The sequence below is a fragment of the Glossina fuscipes genome, unplaced genomic scaffold, assembly GCF_014805625.2.
Source record: "Glossina fuscipes isolate IAEA_lab_2018 unplaced genomic scaffold, Yale_Gfus_2 2, whole genome shotgun sequence".
Lineage (NCBI taxonomy): Eukaryota > Metazoa > Arthropoda > Insecta > Diptera > Glossinidae > Glossina > Glossina fuscipes.
The window spans coordinates 25,078,572-25,093,055 of NW_023998416.1; the positions used below are offsets into that span (position 1 = coordinate 25,078,572).

Consider the following 14,484-nt stretch of genomic DNA (forward strand, 5'->3'; position numbering starts at 1 on the left):
CTGCAATTGTTCAACGAGAGCATACGTGATTTGTTTTATTTAACTAATTCGATTAACCTTAAAAGCCTTTAGGCGCCGTCAATGTATCTATTGCTTTAAGCACTTAGTCTTTTTACTTTGTTGTTTTTCTTTCCTCCTTTTTTTATTTTTTTTTTTTTTGTTTTTCTCTTTTTTTTTTTCATTAAGGGAATCAATTTTAGAATTTCTTTTACCTTCAGAAAGTATTTCCATTTTATTTGGCTTATTTTTCCTATAATTATTAACTGCCTTTATAGGGTTTCTTATCTATTTTAGGTTCCGTTCTAAATGTAAAACACTTTTAACGTAATTAGTAAAATATCAGTTGGCTTTTGGCAGCTAAGTGAACTGCACGTTTAAACGGTTAATAGCAGTATCAAAATTTTATGTTTGAATTAATTTTTGAAAATAAAAATAATAAAGAAATAAAATAAAATTAAGTGAAAATTCATTGAGTGAAAAGAAGCTTTTGTGTTTTTTTAAGTAAGCAACCAGCGACCAAAAAGAAGAACAAGAAGAAGAAGAAGCTGCAAGGCATCGAAAAAAGGATATATAAAAATCAAAAGTAAAAAAAAAAAAACATATAAGAAAACTTTAAAAAAAAAAAAAAAAATTAAATAAAATATTGAAAAAATTATTAAATGTTGATATAAAACAAATAATTAAATTAATTAAATTGGGGGAAAATGAAAATTATCCGAATTTTAAAATAATCTTAAGGACTCTTATGCCAAAATAGTAAAGATCATGTATATGCTATCAGCAAGGATAACGATATAAAGCCAATTATGTGGACTTCACATAAAGGCTTTTTATAAGAAATTTCATTACTCTTGGAAAAGAAAATTTTGGATTATCGTAAAAGTCGTAACTTATGCGTTATATGTACATGCATTAAACGAACGTTACATGGATGCCGGATGCGGATAATTGATATTGCAATACAGATTATGCTGTCAAAACTGTCTGGAATCATTTTTGGCACAGCACAAAGCTGGGAAAGACTTAATATAACGATTGCCAAGTTTATGGTGCAAAAACCGCAAGCAATCCTTACAAAGTTTTATGCCTTTTTCCTCCTGCTACATAATTAGTTTGGAGATATAAATAAAACAAGGATGACAAGGGCGACGATAATGATTCAAGACTGAGAAGCTTTTGCAGAGTTTCTCATAAAAATCGACGCTCCTTCTGCATAATGAAGTTGGAAAAATTTTGAAAAATACATTCGCTTTCACCAAAGGATCATCAGGACAATGATGCAACATTGAAAAATTTTTAGCAGGTTTCTTCATAAAAATCGTTGCTCCTGCTACATAATGCAGTTGGAAGTATTTGAAAAGATACCATCACCGGGCGACCAAAGTTAAGAAATTTCCTTCTACAGCTTTCGCTTATATCACAATTTTCAATAATAGTGCGTTACTTTCAAATCTTCAAGTACGATCTCTCACGCAAGGACTATAAGGATAATGATTTTTACTTTAAAAAGTAAAATTTCTTATGGCTGCTAATGAAATTAATATTGGGAAAATGATGCAATAGTGATTTATCAACAACTCAAAACTTTACGCTCTCAGAGAAGTCAAAACACTTTTTGAACCGTCTGGATTACCATGTAAGGATAACAAGGATAACGAGTATTTCCTTGAAAGAGAATAAAGACAGAAGAAATTTACCATCGATAAGCGGAGATAATCCCTACGATAAAGTAAGAAAATTCAATGTTTTTACTAAAGAAAAAAAACCAACATAACGAATGTGTCTCAAGGATAAGAGCAAATATTAAAAGAGATAATAGCTCGAGCGTAATGAGTTTCTAAGTTTTGTAAAAAAAACACGTAAAAACGCTAAAGTTGGTTACGGCCCAATATTAAGTATTATACATCACCTTTACATAACGAGTTTTAAAAATGCGATATTATATGGAAAAATGTCGGTCCGATTCGAATCATTTTTAATAGTGTACGTCCTTGAACCAAAACATGTTACTGCAGCAAATTTCATAAAAAAATATCTCAAAAATTGCGCACTGTAGGTTAAAAGCAAGGAAGTGGACCGACGGACAGAAATGTTAAATCCAATCAGAAAGTGGCTCCGAATCGATGGGCCTATCTCAAGTACTGCTGAGTGTTGCATACATTCGTAGACATTTAGCATGAACTTGTACCACAAGTACTATAGAGTAAAAAAATAGTGAAAAACTTATTACTTTTACATCATTATACCTTTGCAAAATGCTTGCAAAGCTTTGAAATGTGCATCGAATACGTCGAAGAGTAAATTTGATCCGCGGATAGAATCGGTATGGCTTTCATCCATCACCTGAAAACTTGTTGTCAAATTCGTTGATAATAACTCCTGTCAGACTGATTCCAAAATTCACGAAAATCGAGTCAAATGGATCCTGTCAAAAAAAACGGATCATTTCTACTTTTTGGAAGAAAATTCTTAAGACTCTTTTTCTAATGTGAAAAATTGCCTACTAACTAAACCTTTAATGTAATGACTGTCTAGCCGCCACAACTTTTCCTTATCGCTTGGAGAGCATATGAATACAAAGGGACAGTCGTCTGAGAGCATCCACTTAAGGATCTCTTTTAGAACAACATTATAAGAGTGAAAGCGCTGCTCGAATATAAGTCATCGATTAAAGTCCGTTAATGAAGAGGGAAAAGAAAACTTTAGTGAGTACAATGGATGGGATAGCACATCTAAGCACAAGTATGAATGATTGCAGCGTAAAGCGAATAAAAATAATTACAATTTCTGTATAAGCAAAGCTATTGAGTGGTCAGAAAGCTCTTCGGTTTTATGTAGAAAATATCAGATACGCGATCGTTGTTCTTCTGATATTTCATAAGTGATGCTTCATTTTGGATAAAATGATTTTGATTTAATAAAGAAACTAACGAAGCGGCTCTGATTGATGGCGGAAAAGGAAATAAATTAAATAATTTGCAAACAAGTGGAAACGTCGAAGGAACGTAAAATAAATGCCAAGGCTCCTCTGTCTTGAGAAGATTCTGTGCATTAAAAGTAACATCCTTTATGGACTCGCTGGCTATTTGTGTATTATGCTTGGGTTTAGTAAAATTTGAATACCGTGGGACAAATAACTGGTGTCATAATGTTTCAGGCAACCTAAAGCGTTGAGAATACGTGCATACTACATACATTCTTATGACAATTCTTTGAATGGCTCTAGAAACTTTTTTAATCGTAGACTAAGCTATTATTGCTTTTTGTATTGCGGAGCATAATGAGCTTACACAGATGTGCACGATGCTCAGAAAGATTTGAGAGAGATCCACTTTTTTCAATTCCGATCGATGTGAGTTTGTGTGTCCGTCTGTCCGTTGACTGTCTTTCCATGTATTCATGTGTTTAGTCCAAAAATCGCCATTATTGCGATATATTGATAAACTTTAGTATACGTGTGGATGTGCCCCAAGAGCGGATGCTATTGGAAAAAGTGCGAATCGGATATTTTTTTCGACAACTTCTCAGGCAATACTGCATTTTGAAAAGCCGTTACCTGAAGAACTTTATAAACGAATTAGTGTATGTTATTTAAAGGTGAGACTTGGCCAACTATGGCCACCTGCTGGTATATGGTGATACATACTTTCGTTAAGTTTCCTACCTTACCGCAGTTTTATGCAATAGCGACGCTTTTCAACATATTATGGAAGCATGCAGCGTCTTTTTAGAAAACCAAATTATTTTACCTCCCTAAAGAACATATAAAGAAGCTTTTTGATAAATATCCAGAAATGCTTCCTTGAAAGTCCACTCTATCTGTGCACATTGAGAAGTCCGGCTACGGATACGTTTCTAGAGAAAAACGACTTTGATTTGATAAATGCTGGTATGATCCACCCAAAAACATATTCAAATAGCAAAACCATGTACCCTGAAACGTTAAGCAATATCAGTCCCAAGTATCGTAAGCATTCTGGTCGATCGTTTTAAGCAGTGAGCAGAAAAATTTAGGTTTAAGTGCTTGTCGCAGAAATATTGGAAATTTCTGAGATTTTCCTAGGTTCACGAAAGCCAAAGGATGCTATAACGAACTAAATCTGTAGCATCAAAAAACATTTATTTAATGATTTTCTTTTGCCTCCCATTTGCTATTCTTTTTTTCCTTTTGTCTGCCTTCTAGAGTTTTTTCCTAATTTGCCCTTTTGCCCTCTTCTTCTTTGGCGCCGCTTTCTTCCTCATTCATTCTCTCTGAAAAAGCTTGAATCTAGGACTCACCTTTCAGTAATTTATACTTCGACAGAATAACAAATTTATTAAAGTTTCGAGCCTTGACGTATGAGATAATAATCAATCATTGGGATTAAGTTATATAAGAAATCTTATAGAAATGTGTAGATTGTACTTATATATGTTTAACTTTTTAAATATTAGTCTAACGGTTGGAAAGAAAAGCAAATATGTGTTCGTATTTACCTTATGATCAGTTACCGGATCCGACGAATAAATTTGAAATCTATGAAGAAATTGCGCAAGGTGTCAATGCTAAAGTATTTCGAGCAAAAGAGCTCGAAACTGAACGTGTTGTAGCTTTAAAAATACAACATTACGATGAAGACCATCAGACATCGATTGAAGAAGAATATCGCACTCTGCGAGACTATTGTACTAATCCAAATTTGCCCGAATTTTATGGAGCATATAAATTGGAAAAGGACGAAGGCCCTGATGAAATATGGTTCGCCATAGAGGTAAGAGTCACAATCATCTAAAAATCGCAAATAAGTACAGAATTTCCATGATTTAGTATTGCGGTGGCGGTACGGCGGTTGATATGGTTAATAAGCTGTTGAAAATGGATCGACGCATGCGCGAAGAACATGTCTCTTTCATTATACGCGAAACTTGTCGGGCTGCTATTGAATTGAATCGCAATCATATTTTGCATCGCGATATTCGTGGCGATAATATTCTGGTGACCAAAGATGGTCGGATTAAATTGTGCGATTTCGGTTTATCGCGTGAAGTCGATTCAACTTTAGGCAAACGCGGCACTTGCATTGGTTCACCATGCTGGATGGCTCCGGAAGTTGTCCAAGCCATGGAGGCTAGTATGTGAAAATTGTAAAAAATATTTCGAAGAATTGCTACTTATTAGTATTCTCTTCTAAAGGGGAACCGGAGATTACATCGCGTGCCGATGTTTGGTCTTTAGGTATAACCACAATTGAATTAACTGATGGTAAGCCCCCATTTGCTGATATGCATCCCTCGCGGGCTCTATTTCAAATTGTACGCAATCCTCCGCCTACGTTGTTGCGGCCGACCAATTGGTCGCAGCAAATCAATGATTTCATAGCCGAGTGCTTGGAAAAGAATCCGGAAAATCGGCCAATGATGGTGGAAATGATAGAACATCCTTTCCTCAATGAACTCTTTGATAATGACGATGAGGTAAAATTTTCTCAATTTTTAATCTCACTCTATAGTTTTTCCTTTCCAATCCAACAGATGAAGGCAGATATAAGAGAAATATTAAATGTCTGCCGTGATGCAGGCACGTTATACAAGGAACCTGAAATATTTGTAGATCGTGGCTATATAAAGCGTTTCGATGGAAAACCGGAACGCATGTACCCTGAAGATTTGGCAGCTGTTGAAAATCCTACTGAAGAAATTATTCTAGACATCCTACGGAGTCGTGTCGAGAGCAGCAACACTTATTCATTTATCGGTGATGTCTTGCTTTCGATTAACACTAACGATTATCAAGAGCAACTTGACGATGCTTTTCATGCCAAATATGCGTGTAAGTCGCGGTCCGAAAACTCTCCTCACATATTTGCCGTTGCGGACACAGCGTTCCAGGATATGCTGCATCACAAAGAGCCACAACACATTGTGCTGTCGGGTGAAAGCTATTCGGGAAAATCAACTAACGTGCGGATGCTTATTAAGCACTTATGCTACTTGGGTGCAGGTAATCGTGGTGCCACTGAAAGGGTGCAAAATTCTATCAAAATCATCCTAATGCTGGTTAATGCCGGCACGCCCATCAATAATGATTCGACAAGGTGTGTTCTACAATATTATTTGACTTTTGGTAAAACGGGTAAGATGAGCGGAGCCGTCTTCAATATGTATATGCTGGAGAAGATGCGCGTCTCCACTACCGACATGTACGTATTCGTACTGTTCATTAGTGTACAATGGAAAAAGCTTATCAAACATAAATATTTTTAGGAATCAACACAATTTCCATATTTTCTATTATTTCTATGATTATATGAATTCTGAGGGTTTACTTAAAGAGTATAATTTGAAATCCGAGCGTGGCTATCGTTATTTACGTGTACCAGCGGAAATGCAGCCAACGAAATTAAAATATCATCGCGATGATCCTAAAGGCAATGTGGAAAAGTATCGCGAATTTGAAACAATCTTACAAGATTTGGATCTGAATCGTAAGCATTTGGAAACCATCCGCAAGATATTCGCTGCCATTCTAAATATTGGTAACATCCGCTTCCGACAATCGGGTAAATACGCTGAAGTTGAAAACACCGAAATGGTTACACGTATAGCAGAGTTGCTTAGAGTAGATGAAAAGAAATTCATGTGGTCATTAACCAATTTCATAATGGTCAAGGTAAGCTTAGGTCTATTCAATCAAATTATTAAGTAGCGATTTTGACAAAAAACTCCATCATACACGTTATTCGGTTAGGGTGGCGTTGCCGAAAGACGTCAGTATACATCGGAAGAGGCACGTGACGCACGTGATGCCGTATCTTCGACTATATATTCACGTTTGGTCGATTGGATCATTAATAAGATCAACATGAACATGGCATTCCCAAGAGCTGTATTGTAAGTTTAAATTTAAACTATACGGGTTACAGAGTTTAACCATAATATGTTTCAGCGGTGACAACAATACCGTTGTAATTCATGACTTATTCGGCTTTGAATGTTTTCACCGCAACGGTTTAGAGCAATTAATGATCAACACTTTGAATGAGCAAATGCAATATCACTATAATCAACGCATTTTTGTAAACGAAATGCTTGAGATGGTAAGATTTGTTTTGATCAAAATTAATCCAAATTATCATATGAGGTTAAAGTTTTACTTAAGCTATCGCATGAAATAATGATTCGATCAATTAAAAATCGCATCAAATTTATATCTATTCGTAGTCAATGAAAGAGTTAAGAAAATTTTAATTTAAATTGAAAACATAACCTAACAATTTGGTTGCTTCACTTAAGCTTCACTTAAACTTAGGAATTTTAGTCATATGTTTTCTCTTAGGGTAAGTGTTGTAAGTGTAAAACCACTTAAGAATGTCATAGTTGGGCAAATCCGACCATTAGCCACCGTACATCACTTCGCCTAGTGCAGTTCACTTGTCTTGATAATAAGATAGCATAAATTACGAACTATTTTCGTGCAAAGACATGCTTTTCATGCAAGTCCGCAACTAGGAAGATGCCCAATACATCACAAGTTAATGATCCAAATTTAGCAGGATTTTTTTTTATACAAGGATATGCTGTCCTGATAATCCTTTTATATGTGAAGGTCTACAAAATTCACTAATGTGACCGAATTTCTTTATCATTAAAAATCTGGCATTCCAAGTTCAAAACCACTTCTTAACTTGTTTTTACAGGAGACGGACGGACATCCGTATGTATATGTGATTCATTCAAGCTTTAAATTGGTTTGCTTGTTTTTTTACCTATTTACACATAAAATTTAGATCAAATAAATTGATAGCCTAGTCCAATTGACTTTCGGAAATAAAGCTTATACTAAATATCATTACCAACTAATACTGATAATAAAGTCAATAAAGAGAAGCAAAGAAATATATATATATAAATAAACAAGGGGGCGAAAGAAAAAACATGTCTCACATCCAGCACAGAGACAAACCCCCACGCGGTACAGAGCTGAGTTGGTAGTAAATCGCTAAGCACTTGCAAACGTACAAAAATTTGGCAACCGATAATAGTGAAGAAATTCAATTCAATTATCGCACCACACGAAGATGTCAAATTTGAAAATTAATTTCGATACGACAGCCAAAGCTGTATGTATATTAAGAAGTGTTCATTTTGAGATTAAATTTAAAATTTTTGCAAAAAACTCTAATTCGTTGTTATTGTATTTTTTTTTTAAGTATATGATATAATATCATATTTATGCTATAGGCTTAAAGGTAAAGATTTGTATTACGAAGTCCTCATCTATACAAAATTTTAAAACTAAAAATCTGAACTTTGAGTTAAGCTTTACTAATCAGTTTGTTACTTTAACAAAACTCCATTTCACTAACATAAGAAAGGTTAAAAAATATTGAAAGTAAATTAAGTGTCTGTTCCGTCATTAAAATTTTATTTAATATACGCTTATGATGCGAAAAAATTTCTCATTTTAGGAAGCTGAAGATATAACAACAACTAATTTAAATTTCTACGATAATAAAACCGCTTTGGATAATTTGCTTACTAAGCCAGATGGTCTGTTTTATATAATCGATGAAGCGTCCCGAATGAGCCAAGATCAAGATTTGATTATAGGTAAAAATACAACACTGTTTGTTCTCTCTGTATATTCTATACACTATAATGGGCCGGAGCCGACCACTAAACAACCGACACCACTTTTCTGACTACAGTTGACTGACATAACGATTTTTTCAAAACAAATCGTTCGATGGAATATAATTGAAAAACTAGTCCGATGCAAAAACATTTTCAGTAATGTACGTCCTTGGATCAAATCACGCTAGTGTATCAAATTTCATCAAAATATCTCAAAAATTGTGACAAGTGAAAGCAAGAAACTGGAACGTACGGACGGAGAGACAAGGTTAGATCGATTCAAAATTCGTTATAATAAAAATGGGATATATCTCAAGTCCTTCTGGCAAGTTGTATGCATCCACGCATATAATAACTAATACATAATGCCTCCCAAGTGGTTTAGTGTGTATAATGATCGGGAAACACATATGGAATATATTGGAAAGAAAAGACGTTAACATACACTTTTATTATGAAAAATTTGAATTTCAATTAAATATTCAACTTTTGCAGATCGTGTTAGTGAGAAGCATAGCCAGTTTGTTAAAAAGCACACTGCCACTGAGATCAGTGTGGCTCATTACACCGGTCGTATTATTTACGATACACGAGCATTTGTTGATATAAATCGTGATTTTGTACCACCGGAAATGATTGAAGCATTTCGTTCATCGTGCGATGAAAATTTTATGGTCATGTTTACCAATCAGCTAACTAAAGCCGGCAATTTAACAATGAATTTCGAATCGGTACAGCATAAAGCCGATGATACGCAGAGGCGTTCGTATGTAAGACTGAAGTAATATGGAAATGAAAAAAAGGAATATTCTATACTTTCGATTTTAATGTTACAGAATTTGAATACTTTATCGTGTGGCGTTATATCGCAAGTTAACAATTTGCGCACTTTATCGGCCAATTTCCGTTTCACATGCTTAACCTTACTCAAGATCCTAAATCAAAATAGCAATTTAGGTGTGCATTTTGTGCGTTGCATACGCGGCGATTTAGAATATAAACCGCGAAATTTTCACGGCGATATGGTGCAACAACAAATGAAAGCTTTAGGTGTCGTAGATACCGTTATAGCCCGGCAACAAGGTTACTCGTGTCGTATCACATTCGAGGAGTTTCTAAAGCGGTAAGTTCAAAATATTATTTAACCTCGTATCGTATTTGTATTTGGATAAATGAATGAAAATATTTTCTAACGTTTAGTTATCAATTTTTGGCTTTCGATTTTGATGAGACTGTCGATATAAATCAAGAAAATTGTCGTTTGTTAATGATACGTTTAAAAATGGAAGGCTGGAATTTGGGAAAAAGCAAAGTTTTCCTACGTTATTACAATGATGAATTTTTAGCCAGGTATGTGCATCATATAGTTTTGAACTTTTGTCATAAGCCCCGCGCAGTATACATATATTCTAGATGATTATTATATATTTGTAAGTCGCATTAAACATGTTTATTTGTCCGTTTAGCGTATAGCGGTTGAAATTTCAGTATATATACAGAAGGAATACCTTACGATTAGATCCGTAGATGATCTTTAAAAACGATTCCAATTAGACTAATTTCCAATTTGATGATAATTGCATAAATACATAAAAAAAATGTTTCCAAGTGTTGACATCAATTAGCTGTGCCGGACGGACACACAAAAAAATCCAGAATCACTTTTTCAATCAATTTAAGCTTGTCTGTCCGTCTGTCCATACTGATCTATTGCTTTCACATGCCATAATTTTTAAAATATTTTGATAAAATCTGGTACATTGACGTGTTTTGATCCAAGAACCAATTATATTGAAAATGTTTCGGATCAGAGCATTTTGGGGCCTTATTGTAAAAAGTCATTATATACAGGGTAATTATTACTTTTTTTTTAATATATAAATTTAATATTTTAAACACAGACTGTATGAAGTTCAAGTGAAACGCGTCATCAAAGTTCAGTCTATGATCAGATCGTTACTGGCTAGAAAGCGGGTTAAGGGCGGCAAAGGAGCCAAAGGTAAGTCATTATTGTTCATATTAATAAGAATAAATTTTTAATATATATACTCGATGTTCTTTTTTTCATTTAGGTGGAAAAGGTGTAGCCGTGAAAGACGAGGCCGCTTTAAAAATACAAAAAGGTAAAGATACTAATCTTAATGCAGCAGTTGAATATTTAGATATAAGTGAGACACCCTCGGAGGCCGAAGAAGAGTTCGAGGAAGCACGTAAACGAGAAGCTTTATCGGCCGCAAAAGTGTCGCAACGTGAAAGTGCAATTTTCGATGATGACGACGATGACGAATAAACAAATGTGAAATGGAAGACTTTTCTTTTCTTTTTTGAAGATATCATTCATATGACTAAACTTTGCTTAGTAACGAAATAATAAAAACACGAAAAGATAAAAAACTGGAAAAACATGTCAATTTGTCAGGAAGGAAAATGTGTCGTTTTGGAACAAAAAAAAAACAAAAAACACAAAACAACTTAAGCAGCTTACAAACACGACTAATTCGTCCAGCATTACAGCGACTATGATATCATGACCTACTTGCAATAGGTAGCTAATAAGGTCGGACATCGTTTACATAAATAAGCTGACAAGGCGGCTTAAGGGAAGCCATTTTATGAGTTTACCTAAGCTACCATGACCCCTGTAACATTGGTGCAGACGTGAAAGGCTTGGAAAATAAATGAGAAATTAATTAAATTAACGCTTTATCGCAAAATTGACCGCAATCAATAATTTTCACCTTGGCGCCTTATCAACGATAATTGTGCGTTTATAAATAAGACGTTGTACACCAGCCCTTTCTTCATTCCATTAGTCTTTATTAGATAAAAAAAAAAAAAAAATAATGCAATCGTTTACCCATATTTTCTTTTCTCTTTTACGCGGTTTTGTTTTTATTTATTTATTTTTATTTATTTTTTTTTTTTAGCCTATCGCAGTTATCGTTCCACCGGACGTTACCCACCTTTGGTCAATGAGAAGACTGGTGTATTAAATAACGAGACTGCCGAATTCTTACGACCTTTTGCACGCAAATGGCGTGAGAAATCCCTATATCAAGTGCTATTGCATTACAGAGCGGCACGATTTCAAGATTTTGTTAATTTATGCCAACAGGTAGGCTGAGGAATAATGATGTAACATGAAAATAAAATATTTTTATTGCTTCTTATAATAACTTTGCTCACAACAGGTTCATATATATAACCAACGTATTGTAGCTGGTTTGAATAAATGTACACGTGCCGTACCATTTGATCGCATTAATACACGTGAAGTGCATTCATCACAATTGGGACCCATGCCGGTAAAAATATTTATATCATTTTCTTATTCTTCAAATATTTGATAAACTCAATGTGGTTCTCTAACTATAAAGTGATCTTAAGTGAACAGAAGATACTTAGATTAGGAATAACTCATCTAATGCTCTTTACTATGTCCATTTCCCTAATCACCTACACCTGCACAAAGTTATAAATTTAATCCTAATGCAGGTGATTATTGTTAAAAAAAAAATTCCAAAAATATCGGCTTAATGGAGCTCATAAGCAGCCTAATAGACCGTAGTGATTACTCTCGCTTCCTTTTCATATTTGCAAGAAACATAGATATGTCCTCTAACTTAAGGAAGTTTAGCAATTAAAAAAAAAATTTGTTAAAATCATTTTTGTCTCATATATCGGGTCTATAAATAAGTCCTTATTATTTTTTAACTATGAACATTTATAAAACTGTGACTTATTCATATCACATTCATTATCCGCCTGAGCGGGCGAGTAGGTAAGAACTACGACTTCCAAATCAGTGTTCGCTGCTTCTTCAAATCTCAAGTGTGGTAGATGTAGGTGTTCTTTGGTCTTAGCTGCAGTCAGTGCTAAGTCGGTAAAAGCATAAGACTTGTCAATGGCGCATACACCCACTGGATTACAACCACCATCTCCCTATTTCTTTCTCTCTCCATTCTTTCTTTCTAATCTGATGGATTTTCTTTAGTCGTAGCGGCATTGAGTGCTTAGTCGGTAAAGGCATAACACTTGTCAATGTTACCATCATTTCCCTATTTCTTTCTCTCCCCACCCCTTCTTTCTGATCGTCATCATGTTACACGAATAGGGGACATCCCCTGAGTGATTGGTCATAGTACAAAAAAAAAATTTCATATTTGTTGTCTTCAAGTTCAACAAACTATCCCTCTAGAGTGTGCGTGATAAAGCCTTTGGAAGTTTCGTATAAGTCGATTCTACGCCAAAAAAAGGCCAAAAATTGGAAAGGTTCCCTTTTTCTAGTTCATTCGAAGCATGGTGGATTGGGAGAAATGGGGGCAAAAAAGAATGTATATAATATTGCAAGCGCAGAGAACAATAGTGGAGACCAAAGGAATGGCTAAGCGTACGAACACTCGATCTTGCCGAGGAAACTTTACCAACATTGAACTGCGATATACTCTCGTCCCAGCTGTGCCGACAAAACTTTGCTCCTCATAGTCAATGCTGCTTTCAATTCTTGACTTTGTTGTCTGCCCTGAATCATACGAATCGTCAACTTTTCTTTCTATGCTTAGCGTAAAAGTCCAGATGTCCTTCAGCACGGAAGTTGGACAAATGAACAATATTTGCAATACATTGGCAAAGGCGTGTATTAAATTTACGCGGGCGGGCACGTTGCTCAGAAGACATTGAAATAGATCGACCTTTTACTATATCAATCGATTCAATATTTCAATTTTACGATCTCTGAACGTTCGTCCATCTAATGTCCATCGATATGTTCTTACATTCTTCGAGATATTTTGAAGGGATTTCAAACATGAACTCGTCTTGACTTAAAAAAAAAAAAGCTATTGAGAATAAACTAAATTAGATCGTTTGTACAACCTTTCGTTATACAATCGATTTTGAAACAATCATTATGTGAAAAAAATTTTAAATTTCTAATATTTCTTGGCAAAAAGTTTAATGTGCACAATTGATTTAGAATCGAACCAATTTTTGAATCACCTTCCAGAACTCTTTATCGCAGATGGCAATAAGTTCTGATTTACTTATAAGATTACCGCGCTAAGCTTATACTAAGCAAAGGTATTCCTCGAAGCCTTTCTGATATCTTATCTTCTTTATATTTGAACGATCATCGGTCTGTAGTGGAGTTGTCCCGCATCTGAAGCGGAAACTGGTCTGCTGAGCACTTAACGCTGAGCACAATATGGCTGCACGGTCCTCAATCAATTTCTTAGAATAAATTCGTTTTATCAAAACCCTTGTACCGACTGCAAGGAAATGTCAGAAAGCTCAGAAAGACGGACAAGCAAACAATTGGTTCGAAAAGTGCAAACGTCTTCACAATATGAACATGCCCAACACCCATGCCATGATGGCGGATATAAGAAGAAAAATCCTTGCATAGTCAAGGAAACTAAAGGGCTCATTGAAAACATAACCGAAGCCACGTTTATGACTATAAAAATTCAAAGGTTTAAAGGAAGATCTCTTTGATTGTGTATCTGCCTATATATCGATCCTTAAGAAGAATTAACTTTAGCAAAATTGATCCGACTTAAGGCGTTCGTTTTAGACCACCACACCATCAACTCGTTGATCCGATCTGTTCATTTCTTAAAAAGAGCCCCTAACTTATTATTTCGCATTCTTCAATTTTATGCGAAATTTAACATAATTAGGAAGTAACTCTTACGTCAGGTCTCTAAAAATTTACTAAAACTAGTCAAGAGACGTTCAAGGGGAGATAAATGCTCTTTTTTTATACATTTATATATAAAAGATTATATATTATATAAAAGCACTTGTACGAATATATGCGAAGATATAACACAAAATGTTCAAAAATATGCGAAAATCGAACGCCAGGTCTCT

The 14,484-nt window shown here is 34.8% G+C and overlaps 1 protein-coding gene across 1 annotated transcript in view; it reads left to right on the top strand.

Moving 5' to 3' along the window:
- Positions 1-544: 544 nt before the first annotated feature.
- LOC119633259 (neither inactivation nor afterpotential protein C) overlaps positions 545-14,484 on the top strand; it is a 15,643-nt gene continuing 1,703 nt past the window's right edge. Inside the window, exons 1-16 of the mRNA XM_038026712.1 lie at positions 545-583; positions 4,435-4,751; positions 4,808-5,111; positions 5,174-5,454; positions 5,512-6,179; positions 6,244-6,649; positions 6,728-6,870; positions 6,926-7,076; positions 8,448-8,589; positions 9,109-9,383; positions 9,450-9,736; positions 9,814-9,963; positions 10,515-10,612; positions 10,686-10,736; positions 11,541-11,728; positions 11,805-11,918. Of these exons, the coding sequence (XP_037882640.1) occupies positions 4,461-4,751; positions 4,808-5,111; positions 5,174-5,454; positions 5,512-6,179; positions 6,244-6,649; positions 6,728-6,870; positions 6,926-7,076; positions 8,448-8,589; positions 9,109-9,383; positions 9,450-9,736; positions 9,814-9,963; positions 10,515-10,612; positions 10,686-10,736; positions 11,541-11,728; positions 11,805-11,918 (3,549 nt within the window). The 5' untranslated portion in view covers positions 545-583; positions 4,435-4,460. The remainder of the gene's footprint in view (positions 584-4,434; positions 4,752-4,807; positions 5,112-5,173; positions 5,455-5,511; positions 6,180-6,243; positions 6,650-6,727; positions 6,871-6,925; positions 7,077-8,447; positions 8,590-9,108; positions 9,384-9,449; positions 9,737-9,813; positions 9,964-10,514; positions 10,613-10,685; positions 10,737-11,540; positions 11,729-11,804; positions 11,919-14,484) is intronic.